The 15,639-nt window shown below is 41.0% G+C and overlaps 1 protein-coding gene across 1 annotated transcript in view; it reads left to right on the forward strand.

Annotated features, from left to right (window-relative positions):
- Nucleotides 1-15,639, forward strand: part of NUP93 (nucleoporin 93) — a 118,998-nt gene that overhangs the window by 21,862 nt on the left and 81,497 nt on the right. Inside the window, exons 2-3 of the mRNA XM_006148401.2 lie at nt 483-675; nt 10,699-10,816. Of these exons, the coding sequence (XP_006148463.1) occupies nt 497-675; nt 10,699-10,816 (297 nt within the window). The 5' untranslated portion in view covers nt 483-496. The remainder of the gene's footprint in view (nt 1-482; nt 676-10,698; nt 10,817-15,639) is intronic.

A 15,639-nucleotide genomic window follows, 5' to 3' on the forward strand; every position in this document is an offset into this window, starting at 1 on the left:
GAACCTAAGTTGGCCATGTGGGAGTCCAGTGCCAGAACCACTATGCCATCTGCTGGCCCCAAGTCGGTGGTGTTTTTCTAAGGCAGATGGAAAGATAGGAGGGGCAGGGTATTTGTTTTTTAATTCTCCCAGAGGTTGTCACAGTGGCTTCCATTTCCTTATCTGCTCTGAGTCTGTGGAAGGTCAAAGCAGGAATTCGGGTCTGTGACTTAATATCTTTGTATTTGTTCTGGTGGCAGATATCAATCTTGAGGCTGTCAATATGCACAGAACTGATCTGCTTCTTCACGGTCTGAGTCATTTTTTCTGTCAAGCCTGTTCTTGGGCTATGTTCAGGAACAAATCCTGCTTGTTGATGAGCTGTCTCCTTGTCTGTTTATAAAAAGTCCTACTGTTTCGTTAAGCTTGCAACAGATTCAGGCAGTGTTTGAAGCCTCGCTTTCCCTTGATTTGAGTCTCTTCTTTTTTTCTCTCCCATCTAGGATCTGCATCTCCAATGGATACTGAGGGGTTTGGTGAGCTCCTTCAGCAAGCTGAACAGCTTGCCGCTGAGACTGAGGGCATCTCAGAGCTTCCCCATGTGGAACGGAACTTACAGGAGATCCAGCAGGCGGGCGAGCGCCTGCGTTCCCGTACCCTCACACGCACGTCCCAGGAGACAGCAGATGTCAAAGCGTGAGTGCTGGTGGGGAGACAGTACTGGTACTGGGTGGCCCGGGGGCAGGATCTGGTTCTTTTTTCCTGGCTTGAGTTTGGATACAGTCTGTGAATGATAGTCACAAGCCAGATTCTCAGGAACTCAGAGATTTTGTAAATAGGCCAGCAGCCTTACTGTGTCTCCCTGCCCCTCAGGTTTTTAACTTGTCCACCTGACCAAGCTATGAGCCCGTTTCATAGGCAGAGATGAGCAGAGTAGGAGGGGACAGAAACTGGTCACAGGCTTCTCTGACTGTTGGGTCATAAATGACTCCTATCTGTATGTTAGTAAACATGGGCCACACAGGTAAGTACCACCTTCAAAGCCAGGGAGTACTCAGTGATGAGCAGAGTTTTTAAGAGTACTTGGAAGAAACTGATGAGCAGTCAGTGACAAGAAGCCATCCAAGTGGAAATGATTCATCCTGTTTAATGGATATTGAGGGGTTTGGTGAGCTGCCTCTCAAAGACCCAGAAAGTATAGTACCCCTAGCTGTTGGAGAACGGGATGTGGGTGAGTTCCCCAAGATTGCAACTGGGATAAAAGTGCTGACTGGGCCAGCAGCTGCTGCCTCTACACAGCAGTAAGTAGTCTGTTGGTTTCACAAACACGTGTTTAGAGTCTCCACTGTTCCAGGCCTAGACCATCTCAGGCTCTACTCATGAATTTGACGTGATTTTTGCCCTCAAAGGAACTTATAATTTGGAGGGGGCAGGTGGGTCAGGGAAAAATAAATCAGACTGCTTTTCATAAGAAATATGATTATACTGGTTGCTATACATCAGAAACTTGGCTAGACTTAAGATTTGCTTAGTGACTGTGATCCCCCCATTACCATTATTCAACAAAGGCTCAAAGATGACAGGTAGCTCTCTGAGACCACACAGCTGGTGGGTAGTAAGCGAGGATTCACACCCAGCAAGGATGAGTCCAGAGCGCACCCTCCTGGATGAAGGGGAAGCTGCTACTTGTACCTTTGGTGGATCTGGAAAGTCGTTGAGATTTTCTGTAGGGAATATGAAAAATGGTCAGACACCTCAATCTTCATTCCTTGAACTTGAAAAAGACTTAGGTGTTACTGTGGGAATATTGTCTCTTTTAGATAATTAATGCCATACGAGTGAGGATAAGAGCTACATTCCTTTTTCAGCTAATTTTGAAAGCTGAATGTTTTGGATGATCTGTTGGGTCAGTAAGGCTATTACGGAAATTTCTTCTGTAGATCTCTCCAGAGTGTTGTTATTATTATTTTTTTAATTCTAGTTGGTCTTGGTTCTGTTGACATTAATAAAGCCAAGTCAGAAGAACCCTGGCAGGTGTCTCTCCCCCTCACCCACCCCCAGTCTGCCCTTGTAGCCACATGCAGCCTGCTGTTCCCCAACACCCCAGCAGGCCTTCAGACCTTTCTGCTAACTCGCCTTTCCTGCAGGCTCCTGAACTGCTACTTCTGGCTGCCTGCAGTTACCCCCAATCTTGAGCATGCAGGCTCTGTGTTATGTGCGAGGATGCTGCTGGAGCGAAAGGCCTGCAATGCCAGCTGAGTTGCTATAGTTATAATTTAATTGCATCAGCTTTACAGCCTATTAAGAGCAAAAAGGGAAAATGTTTTCTTGGTAACAATTATCAGTCATCCTCTCTTTCTTGTAAATTTCCATTCTTCCTCATCTCTTTCTACCTTAAATTCATTATTTTAAGGGGGAGGAAATTGGAACATTGGAAGAATGGGTATAGGGTGGGGCAGGTGCTGAAAAAGAAACCAAAGGGCTGATGACTGTATTTTTCCATCTTCTTGATAGGCACACATACAGTGTGATGCGAATATTTCAGTACATACAGGAGGAGAGCAGAAGTGAGAAATGAGTAGGAAAGGTTTTCTTGCATGAAAAAAGTTTTAAGAGAAACTCTCTTTGATTTTAGTTTAGGTTGTAGACTTAAGATGAAATTGTTCTGTGCTTAGTTCATTGTTTAAATATGCTGTGTTGGACTTTTCATTTTAGGGAATAGATTTGATAGCTTTTTACTGTGTGTGTTAAATCTTTTGAAATGGCCCGAATGTTTCACACATAAACAAAAGTATGCATGACATATATAAAGGTGCCAGTCTGGGGTTTGCAGACTACGGTCCATGATCCAGTTGAGCCTGCTGCCTCTTTATTAGAGAGTCTGGCAGGTGGGTGCTAGACTCCCACATGGTCGACCGCAGTTCAAGTCCTGAACCTGGCAGCTTGCTTTCTTGCTTTCTCTCTCTCTCTTCATCCCTCTCTGGTCAAATGAAATGAATGAATGAATGAATGAATGAAATAAACAAAGTTAAATAAAATAATTATTTCAAAGAAAAAAAGAGAGAAAATTTCATTGGAATACAGCCACACTTATGTGTCTGGGTGTTGTCTGTGCTGCTTTTGTTCTACAGTAGCAGAGCTGAGAGCAGTTGTAACAGAGATCACTTAGCCTGCAAAGCCTGAAATACTGTCTGTCATTTACAGAAAAAGTTTGTTGACTCCTGGTGTAAATAATAATAAAATGAATGGGGTCCAGCAGGTGGCCTGGTGGTTAAGGCACTGGACTCCCACATTGGTGACTGCGATTTGAGTCTCGGACCTGGCAGATTGCTTTCTCACTCCCTTCTCCCCTCACTCTGTCCCTCTCTGGTCAAAATTAAAAATAAATAAAATAAATAAATAAAGTTAAATAAAAAATAATTCTTAAAGAATAAAATGAACGAATACCTACGTGCACACAGCTCAGTTAAGACAAAACAGTCACATTGTCTTTGAAACTCTCCCTGGGTGCCCATCACTGATTGCATCGCCCTCTTTTCTCATCAGAGGGCTTCACTGGGTTTTTCCATTCAAACTCAGAAGCCAAGCAACTTAGAGATGTACAAAGAAAAGGCCAGCAGGCACTCTTTCTCCTTTACTTTATCCTCTAAGGTAACGAGTGTTATTAATTTGCTTATTCTTTTATATTTTCCCAAAGTTTCATAGCAGATTATAACTTTACTTGTGATATTACTATTATCTTTTTAGGTACTTAATGTTTGTCAGGTACTATGCCAGGCATTATTAATAGGCATTATTAATTTCTGTCTAAAATAGCTCTTTATAGTGTTTTCTACATTTCATAATTGAGGAAGGTCAGATAGCAATTGGCTATGTGAGAATTCAAACAGCGTGGTCAGGGAAAACCCTTCACATGTGCAGGGTAGCTTTTCAGCTTCCCAAGGGTGGTTGGAGGCTTTTTCCTGACTGGTCTTCCAAGCCTGAGAGATAGGAGAGGCAAGGATTGTTCCCCACATTTAACAGAGGAGAAAACTGAAGCTTACAAAAGTGATGTAGCCAAGATTTTTAGTCAGTAAATGACAAGTAAGACTTGAACCCAGTCCTCCTGACTTTTTCCCTGATTCCCATGTGTACCAGGAACAGCCTTTGTCCTCCCACTCTCCTGGGACTGGTGCATTTGAGCCCACGTTTTGTGGCTTTCTGCTCATGGGAGGATGTCTAGCTTATGAGAATTGGAGCAGGTAGAAGGCAGGGAACCTTTGAATTTTTCCACCCTTAGAAGCCTGTGTCTGGTACAATCTTGATTTGTGAAATCATCTCTACCTTCTGGAATTTGCTTCCTTCATCAGGCCTCGCCTGCCTCCATCAGGGTTTCTTTGTACTGCATGAGCCATGCACTGGACAGGAACTTACCCATTTAATGACCTTTGTCTTCTAATCAATCATTCCTTTTTTTTTTTTTTTTTAATTGCCAGAGGGCACTTGCACTCTCCAGAAAAAGACAGAGACCAAGAAAACGGAAGAAAGCACCCTCCCCCAAACAGGGTGTGGTCACTTCACACACAATTCCTTCTTTATTTTTCCATTCGGTTTTGATTTTGAGTGCATGTACTTATGTGCTTGGTATGTTTTTCACACTACCAGGGCCAGGATTTGAACCATGCAGCTAGCCATATGGGATCTGGCTCCCTTAACAACTAGGTCACAGTAATGGACCTCTTCTATTGTAATAGGAATTTTTAAATTCTGAGGTTCTTAACTGATGCACATTAAAACCATGTGGGTACTGAATACACTCTCACATATCCTTGGTGGAGGTATAGCACTGCGAGACTGAATTTGGAAATAACTAGGAAAACTGAACCAGCAATCCCAGCAATGCTGTTTCTAGATCTCTCCCAGAAATACACCAGCAAAATATGAAAAGACCTCTCACAAGGATAGCCACTGCAACATTATTTGTAGTAGCAAAAATAGGAAGCAATTCAAATGTCCTTCAATAGAAGACTGGTTGAATAAATGTGCTACATGTGTATAGTGGAGTCCATTCCGTAGTACAGAGGAATGGGAATATCCATTACCACGGAGTGATTCTGGACATATTATTAAATAAAAAATGCAAGGTAGAGAAAATTGTATACTATTATCGTTTATTTAAGAAATGACAACAACAAAGGGCAGGTTAAAGACATCCTGTGTTCATGAATCTGAAGACTTACTATTAAGGTGTTATAACTCTTCACTTGATTTAGAGATTCAGCACAATCTCTATCAAAATTCCAGCGGCATCTTTTTGGAACTTGACAAGCACATCCTAAAAAATTCATTTGGAAATGCAAGGGACCTAGAATAGCCAAAACAGTCTTTAAAAAGGCAGAAGAGAGTTAGGAGACTCACACTTCCAATTTCAAAACTTACTACAATGCCAGAGTAATTAAGACTGTGCAGTACTGGTAAAAGAAAAGAAACACACAGATCTATGGAATAGAATTATAAATCTGGAAATAAACCCATGTGTCTGTGATCAGCTGATTCTCAACAAAGACATCAAAACTATTTAATGTGAAAAGAATAGTTTTATCAACAAATGATGCTAGGACAACTAGGTATCTACATGCAAGAGAGTGAAATTGGATACCTATCTCACAAAAAATTAACTCTAAATGGATTATAGGCCTAAACATAAGAGCTAAAACAAAAGCTGTATTTTCTTAAGGGAAAATACAGGTTGAGCATCCCTAATCCCAAAATCCAAAATCTGAAATGCTCCAAAATTTGAAACTTTTTGAGAGTTGACATGATTGATCTCATGATAAGTCACAGTAAAAATGATGCAATCACCCCTCTCTGGGGGGTAGTGGTGGTAGTGATTTCATGCTTTCTGTCTCTGTCCCTCTCTGTCACTCCAGCTGCGGTGAGTGCACACACCTTATAGCAAAAATCTATCAAAAAAATTACCTTTAGGTCATGTGTAAAAGCTGTATATGAAACATAAGTTAATTGACCAGCAGTTGGCGTAATGGCTATGTCGCTGGACTCCCATGTTGTCGACTGCAGTTCGTGTCCCGGACCTGGTGACTTAAACTCACACCGGGCGCATGTGCATGCGTGCCCAAGATCCCAAGAGGAGAGTGGAGAAGACGGGATCGCGGTGTGGCCATCTCCCCTGGTGGTGATTTCTCATTTTCTGTCTCTCTGTCTCTCTCTGTTTTTCTGGCGAGCTCATGTGCCCTATTGCAAAAAAACCCCTCCAAAACAAACAAACAAAAAAGAAACATAAGTTAATTTAATGTTTAGACTTGGGTTCCATCCCCAAGATATCTCAGTATGTATGTGTGCAGAAGTTAAAAAAAATTAGAAATCTGAAACACTACTTGTCCCAAACATTTTGGATAAGGGATATTCAACCTGTACAGGTGTAAATCTTCCTGACTTTAGGATAGACAGAGCCTTCTTAGGTATGATACCAAATGCATGGATGACAGAATAAAAGATGCATCAGTCGAACGTCATCAAAATGGAAAACTTTGGGACTAGCAGCAGTTAGTGTGGAGGTTAAGGCACTGGATACCATATGGCCTGACTACACAGTTTGAGTCACAGTCCCGACATCGTGAGAACACACTGGGCTTATTGTGTATGTGTGCCCAAAATCCCGAGAGAAGAGATAGCAATGTGGCCATTCCGCCTGGGGGGTGAGTGCTCATTTTCCCACTCTCTGTCTCTCTTTGGTAGACACATGTGCCCTATAGCAAAGTTAAAAAAAAAGAGAGAGAGAGAGAGAGAGAGAGAGAGAGAGGAACTTTTGTGCTTCAAAGGGTGCTATCAAGAAAGTGAAAAAACATCCCACAAAGTAGAAGAAAAGATTTGCAAATTATATTGGGTTGTTGGAAAAGTCATGGCATATTTTCCTATGGTTTTCCATGCAAAAGTGCATAGTGACTTTTCCAACGACCAATACATATCTGCTAAGGGACTTATAATAAACGTATAAAAACCAAAACCAAACAAAACTCTTAGAATGTTATAATAAGATAAATAACCTAATTTTAAAAATGGGCAAAAGATGTTTGTCCAGTAAGCAAATTCAAAGATGCTCCACATCTTTTTAAGAAAACGCAAGTCAAAAACACCACTTCTCTATCACCAGAATAGCTGAAATAAAAAGATATGTGTCAGGGAGGATGTAGTAAAAATTGACATCTACCTATACTGTTGGTAGGGATATAAAATGATTCAGCCTCTTTGGAAAATAGTCCAGCAATTTCTTAAAAGGTCATATAGAGCTACAGTATGATCCAGCAATTCCATTCCTAGGTATATACCCAAAACATGAAAACATTTGTTTTTACAAAGACTTATATGTTAATGTTCGTTCCGTAATAGTCAAAAAGTGGAAATAACCCAGATGTCTGTTTACTAACGAATGGATACAAAAAATGTGGCATGCCCATACCTCTGAATAGTATTTGACAATAAAAAGGAATGAAATACTACTATATGCTCTAGATTACTCACAGATTCCCTAGAAACAGGCATAGCGTACCATGGAGGGCCACATGGGGAAGTACTGGGTAACCAGGAGGTAGAGGGAATGGGGGGGTGGGCAAGAGCTTTTATGGTAGTTCAATACAGAAAGTGAAGAACAGGTTACCAGTAGGATAGGGAAGGAATATGGTGCAGAAGACAAGAGACCCTTTTCATAGACTCGATTTTGGAACTGGAAATATTTAATATAATTGTAAATAAAATTCAGCTTCAGAAAAAGATTTCTAAAAACTGAAATAAAGCAAACGAACCTGGGGCCGGCAGGTGATTAAAGGCACTGGACTCCCACATTGCTGACTGTGGTTCGAGTCCTGGATCTGGTGGCTCTCTATCTCTCTGTTTTTTTTCCTCTTTCTCTCTATAAACCTTTCTGGTCAAATTTAAAATAAATAAAATAAGTAAAGTTAAATAAACAGTACAATCTTTAAAACAAAAGAAATGAACCTAAATCCTATTCAGGGGGTGACATAACCACGTTGAGAGGAACAGCTCCAAGTCACTTTTTTTCCCCTCTCATTGAGGCATTTTATTTGTATATCCCTAGAAAAGGGAATCCCAGGATGTCCTCTCCCGTGGGTTTCCATTTTGCTTCTTCTTGGTCCATGATGCTAGCGAGGTTGTCAGTACAATGTTACTTTTTTTTTTTTTTTTTTTTTTTATCATTTTCAGTGATCATATTGTTAATGAATGATTGTTACTGCTATTTGGACATGAGTGTGTGTATAATGTAGGATAAATAAAGCAAATGGGTATAATGATGATATTGAAAACTAGGAGTTTTGATGTGGAGAAAAAGGAGATGCCAATGGAAAAAATATATGAGTTTAAAACCTTGTGTTCTTAATTTTTGAATTCAAAGCGTCAATATGAACTCATGATGTGCTTTATCTTAAGAAAACTAAAAAGTGAAAACTCTGTTTCTAGCTCTGGCTATTGAAAAGGCCTAGAAACAATGTAGGAATGAGCAACCCTAGTGCCCAGATAGCTGTCTCTAAAATCCGTTTTTTTTTTTTTTTGAAGAGGTTTTTGCTATAGAGTGTATACGCTTGCCAGCCAGCCAGAGACAGAGAGACAGAAAGTGAGAAATCACCCCCCAGGGGGGATAGCCACACCACAATCCCTTTTCCTGCATTCTTCTCTCAGGATCTTGGGCACACACGCACACATGCCTGGCGTGAGTTTAAGCCACTGGGTCTGGGATGCGAACTGTGGTAGACTACATGGGAGTGCAGTGACATAGCCATTACGCTAACTGCTGGTCCCAAAATCCATTTTTTAATAAAAGTAACTGGGGCTCTTTGCTGCTTCTTTCTTTTTCTGTTTTTCTTAATTTACCAGAGAGTGCGTACACTCTGCAGAGAGAGACAAAGAGAAGGGGAGAGAGAAAGAGAAAACGTCCCCCTCCAAGTGGGGTGTGGCCATATTGCAATCCCTTCTCCTCCCTGTTGGGCTTTTGAGCATGCGTGCACATGTGTCTGGCACATTTTCATGCCACCGAGGCTGGGACTTGAACTTCACCATATGCTGTGCGGGATCCATTTCCATTAACTCCTAGGCCATAGGGCCTGCACAGACTGGAGCTCTTTCGAGAGTGGGCTGATTGCAGGTCTGAGGCAGGACTGCTTAAGTTGAACATGACATCTTGTTATGCCAGATAGCAAAGATGTTATCAAGGCATACTTGAGTCATGTCATAGGACCTCAGTAACCAACTTGAAGAGGCTTCTTTTGGCCAAAGATAAAATGATTTGAGCATTAATGAGGATAATAACAGCAGTGGATTGAAACACATCAGCTCTGTTTAAATTTATGAATTCATAATGATACTAAGATGAAACTTATCAGTCATGTTTGGAGGATGCTAGAGAACCAACTTACTGTTCAGGGTTATCACATAGTTGATGAAAGGAGTTTCTCTGAATGGAATATTCTAGTTAATAAAGATAGAATTAGAATACCACCTTTTTTTTTTTTTTTTTTTTTTTTTTTTTTTTTTTGGTCATAGGGCATGCGTGCTGGCCAGGGAGAGACAGAGGCAGTGAGAGGGCAAGTGAGAAATCGTCACCCTCCCCCCTTTGGGGGGGTGGCCATGTCATGGTCCTTTCTCCTCCATTCTACTCCCGGAATTTGGGGCACACATGCACACATGCCTGGCATGATTTTTGAGCCCCTAGGACCAGGATTCAAACTGCAGTTGGCCGTGTGGGAATCCAGCACCTTAAGTACCTTGCTGACCCCAGAATACCACCATTTTGTAGCCCATAAGGAATCGATGGGTCTAAGCCACAGAGAACTTCTCCTGCATTTTGGTTTGGCTGCCCTGGACTTTGAGTTTCCTCAGTTAGTGAATGAAGACATTTGGACTAGGTTACATCTGAACCTTCAGATTTTGTGGTTGGCTTTTTTGTCTTTACAGAGGCCATAAGTATAGGACGGTGGCCGAGAGGTTGTGCTCTAGAACTAGATGACCTGGCTCTGCCGCTCCTGGCTCTGTGGCTTTGGATAAGTCTATGAGTTCTTTGTACCTTAGTCCTCCCATCTATAAAGTGGGTATGAATAATAGCAGCTTCCACAGGAGTTTTTTTTACTATAAGATGTTTAGAGCAATTTAGCTTGTGTTCGTATGGTCATTTCTGCTACCCATGGTGGATTGGTTCTGGGACCCCTACAGATACTGAAATCCACAGGTGCTGAACTCCATAAAATGGTATAATAGTTGTGTATAAGCTGTGCATATTCATCATATATTTTAAACCACATACCTTATACAGTGTAAATGTTATATGAATCGTTGTTATACTGTATTAAAAATTGTATGTGTGTGTGTATGTTTTTCTTTTTCCTGGATATATCTGTGGTTGTTGGAATCTATGATTCTGATCTCAAGAATATGGAGGGCTGATGGTATTGTTTTATTTTAGACAAGACTCTAATTCTAATTCAGTCATAATCAGATCTCGGATCTCTCTTACTACCAAATGCAGTGTTGTGCCTGTTAATGCAAGTGATAGATCTTTATGGGGAGGTGTAATTCAGCCATATAAAAGTATCCGGGCAGTATATAGGAAGTTTTGAATAAGAAAATACTCTCCAGTATTTTATGAAGCATATCAGATGTCCTGAGCCTACTTCTCCCCTCACTTTTTTCTCCCTGCTTTACATCCTCCTGCAGGTCAGTTCTCCTCGGGTCTCGGGGACTTGACATATCCCACATCTCCCAGCGATTGGAGAGTCTGAGTGCAGCCACCACCTTTGAGCCTCTTGAGCCTGTGAAAGACACAGATATTCAGGTAAGAGCTGCCAGGTGCAGGTGGAACCTTGAGCATGTAACCCAGGCCAAAGGCCCTGGCCTTTTGTTGACCAGCTGATTTAGGAATTCCAATTTTCTTTGTTAATTTCCTTCTTCCTGAGATCTCAAGTAAGCAGGAGATCAGTTTTGGAGATAGAGTGGGAAACAGTGGGTTATTTTCAGAGAGCTCTGCATGGCTGAATATAAGAAAGCAATTCCAACCTGTACTTTTTAGACTGTAATTATGAGAACAGCTTTCTCTTCCTTTCTTGGGCTTAGTCCAAGGAAGAGACATTAGTTGTAAGCTTCTCTTGCAATCTTTACTAGATTTCAAATAATTTTACTATTCATCTTTCAGTTTTCTGCATCTTGTTTGTATTGGTTGGCAAAGAGCTGGGCAAAAACTTAGAGTACTATTTACTGAAACCTACTCAATGATTTCCAGGAAGTAGTTGACTGTATTAGTGGCACCAGAAAATGGCCTAATAAGAGCATTCCAGTCTGATTTACCCAAACATGCTACCAGCAATTGATAGCGGTTTTAATCTAATCAGAAACTGATATAAAATTATTAAAAAAATTTGTGGTCTATTTAGTTTCGAGGCATAGAAACACTGCATTTGTGTTTGGGCAGAGGGACAGTGGGTCACAGTTTTCATCATTAATTTACATTTGAAATGAAAGAACACAGGTCCTACAAACGCAAATTCTAGTAGAAATGAGTAGTAATTGTGGTGGTGTTTGAGCTCAGTTTGAATCAATACTCTGTACTACTCTGTTCCAGAACTGTTTTGGTCTATCCAGTGGCTACGCTTCTACTCTATTCTCACTCAAAAACTTTAAACCCTGTACTTTGAGGGGAGAGCAGAATAACTGTAGATATTCATAATTTTCCTGGTATTATTCTGATACCAAAGTAGGGAAAAAAATCAGTTTTCTTCTAGTTTTCTGGGCTAAATCATATTTGCCTGTCAGTTTACAGATGCTTTCTCATTTCTGCATACTTTTATTCTTACTGACTTTTTTTATTTATTGCTTTCCTGAGTGAGAAAGACACAGATACCTTGAAGAGAAACTCCTTATGTTGCCGCCCCCTTCCCCCAGCCTCGAGCCAGTCAAGATCACGGATGCACATCTGTGAGCCCAGAGTGGTTTAGACCCACTCGGGATGTGATGAACCTGAGTTTGCCAGATGGCTCCAGTCAAGCTTCTGTGTCATCTTGTAATGGCATGCATACCTAACCTTATTTTTTAAGTTTTAGCCACCTCTAACCCCTGCATTGTAGCTGCTTGATAATCCGTAAACAAATACTTGCAATAGAGATGAGATAGTGTGAATGGGACGGAGCTCAAGGAATATGCATATCACTGTAGATTTGGAAGCATCTCTAATAGTGTGGAAAGAAGTGAACCTTACTGAAAGGTTCTTTTTGTTTGCTCTTTGTCATGTTTTTAATGTCAAGGATACCAAACAAGTTGTTTATTTGAAAAACTAACTTCTTTTACAATTTCTTTGGCATTCTTGGAATACCTATTGGAATACTCAGCAAATTTAGTGATGCGTTTCATGCATTTCTAGTGATGTGGCAGTCCTTTTTTTTTTCCTCCGAATTTGTTTACCTTTTTCTTCCATGAGTCAGAAAGACACACAGAAAGTGGGAGAGACAGACAGAGACTGCACTCTTTATTTTTTTTTTTCAGAGATTTTTTTTTTTTTTGTTATAGGGCGAGTGCGCTTGCCAGAAAGAGAGAGACAGAGAGACAGAAAGCCAGAAATTACCTCCCAGGGGGGATGGGCGCGCACACACATGTGCCCGGCATGAGTTTAAGCCACTGGGTCCAGGACTCGAACCGTGGTTGACTACACGGGAGTTCAGCGACATAGCCATTACGCTAACTGCTGGTCCCAAGAGACAGCACTCTTAACAGGGTCAGCGGGCTCTTGGTGTTACAATCCACCCTCGGCCCAGTCAGCCTAGGATCGTGGTCATACGCATGCCTGACATGGTCAGGGAACTCTTGAGATGCAGACCTGGAACCCTTCCATGTGGGCCAGCCTTGTAGAGCTTCACACTTTATCTCCACGCCACCCTCTGGGGCTCTCCGTTTTTCTACCTTGAGTTATTGACAGGTTTATAAATGGTATTAAATAATTATATAAATAAAACTATTTTTAAAAAGCTATTTATTTCTTCCATGAGAGAAAAGGGGGGGCACCAACCCCAGTGGGGTCTTCACCCCACCATCTACCGCCAGCCATGGCCAATTCCACACCATGAGCATGTTTACATGCCTGACATACTTAGAGAGGTCTCCTTCAGTGAACCCAGAACCTTCCCATGTGCGTTAACCTTGCAGAGTGTTGCATTTTACCACTGTGCTACCTACCATCTGGTCCCAATCTAAGATCAATTTTGATTAATTGGAAATTAATCATCTAGAAGGGAAGCAAAGATTTAAGACTTAACTAGTTTTTGTTTCTTAATTTTAGGAGGGTATGTGCACCCACTAGGGAGAGACACATGGGGGGGAGAGGGAGAAAGCACCTCCACTGGGGCATGATCACACCATAATACTTTCTCCTCCTTTTCTATATCCTGTTGGGATTTTGAGCACATACGTACATGTACCTGGTGTGTTTTTCAGGCTGCTGGGGCTGGACTCAAACTGTAATCAGCCTTGTTGGGGGGTCTGGCTTCCCTTAACCACCGGGGTATAGGGCTGGCCCAGGTCTTCTTAGCTGTGAAACACATCCTCTGTTGACTTCATCTTCCTAGCAAAGACTTAAAGGAGAAAAGTTAGGCTTAGCCTAAAAGGCTGAAGCTTTGGCCTTATCTGAGATTACTGTAGTTTGCTGATAGGAATTAGAAGTTTTAAGTTGTGTTGTGTGGTTCACTTGACCTGTGCTTAAACTCACTCAGAGGTATCCTGACCTTGCCTGACCTTTTCTTTTTCTATTATTAAAAGTTTATTTTTTTATTTCATCCATGAGAGACACAGAGATGAGAGTGTGGGGGAAGAGGGCATCGCCAACATGGTCATCACACTGCAGTCCACTCATAACCTCAGCCAGCCAGGACCACAGGCATATGCATGCATGCCTGGTATGTACAGGGAGACCTCAGGATATGAACCCAGGATCTTCCCAGTGATCTTCTCATGTAGCTTCAGCACTGTGTTACCGCTGTGCCATCACGACTGGCCCCTGACTCCTTGTTTATTAGTCAAGTGCAAGAGCCAAGTCAGCTCACACCTTAGCATAGAGTAGTTCTCTTTTAATATTTCTCATAATGTATTGACTAGCCAAGAAGAATAAACTTGGATGCTTTTAGTTATTTGTTTTTAGAAAAGCCAGATATATACTACCTGATAGACTTCCCCTACCACCACCACTTCTATTGTAGTAGTTCTATTGAGGTAGAACTTACATACCACAAATCAAATGGACTTTCGTATATGAACTTTTGTTTTTCAACCAGTGCATTTTTTGAGATAAGAATGTAGACTAATCCCATGTGCCAGGTATCAGTCAGAGTGAAATTATGATGTCAGTTTATAAGACCTTTAAAGTACTCTTCATGAAAGGAAATGCTGATGCATCCTTTGACAGATGCTGCCCAGGACTTTGTATTAGCCATCGTTTGCATTACTTATAAGTTTAAAAAGGCATTCTCCCAGGTATAGATTGTCCTTTTCTGTTTGGTAAACGTTGATTGTATTTCCTTCTGTTTCTAATGGAGCCTGAAACTAATACAGGTTTTTGTCGTTACTCTTGTGTTGTTTGTCATAATCAAGGATGTTGGCATGCATTGAGAATGCATTTAAAAAAAAATGCTGTGGCCAGCAAAAGTAATATATTAAAAAGAAATCCCACTTAAATCTATGTATGGATAGCACTAGTAGCATTTTTAAAAAGTGTTTATTGATTTTGTTTTTTGGAAGTGGTCATAAAGGCCTATAAACTTGTGTAATAGAAATGAAGAGCAATAACTTTAACAGGACTTGCTGCTAAAACGACTGTACTGATCTATTCTAAGTGACTTTTTGTGGGCGCTTTCTGGAGTACAAATCCTCTTACAGAGATCCACTTGCTCACTTGTCTTTGGAAAAAAAAAATATTGAGGGCAGATTGCACATCTTTACTATGCGTTGAACAGGCTTAATGTACCATGGATGAAGTATATTATGTAATAATAAAGTGCAAATTTACATAGTTCAGTTATATTCTGGGCTTTTTCAACTAGATTGCATGTATATTTCAAGAAGACTGCAGAAATAGTCTGAGTTGGCCATAAAAATGGGAGCTGCAGTTTCCCAGCATTAGGCTGTAATATTTCCAAATGGCATTAGATCAAAGCAATAATACTGCTCGACTTACCGTATTAGTAGGAATGGCACAACAAATTATCACGAACTTAGTGGATTAAAGCAACAGAAATTTGTTTTATCACACTTCTGGAGTCCAGAGTTTTGGAAGCAAGGTGTTGATAACACCTCCCTCTCTAGGCTCTAAAAGAGGAGCCTTCCTCTCCTAGCCTCTGGTGGCTCCTGGCATTCCTAGGTTTATGGCTGGTAACTCCAGCCTCCATCTTTACAGTCTCCTGGTGTGCATGTCAAATCTACTTTCTTTTCTCTTTAAGGACACCAGTCATTGGATTTAAGATCTATCTTAAATCCAGGATGATAGCATCTTGAGATCCTTAACTTAATTATGTTTGGAAAAGCATTGTTTCCACATTAAATTCTCATTTACAAGTTCTAGGTGTTAGGACTTACCTTTTTTTGTTTTGAGAGGTTTTTGTGATAGGGCGCATGTGCTCGCCA

Source organism: Tupaia chinensis, unplaced genomic scaffold (genome assembly GCF_000334495.1).
Source record: "Tupaia chinensis unplaced genomic scaffold, TupChi_1.0 Scaffold000235_1, whole genome shotgun sequence".
NCBI classification, from domain to species: domain Eukaryota; kingdom Metazoa; phylum Chordata; class Mammalia; order Scandentia; family Tupaiidae; genus Tupaia; species Tupaia belangeri.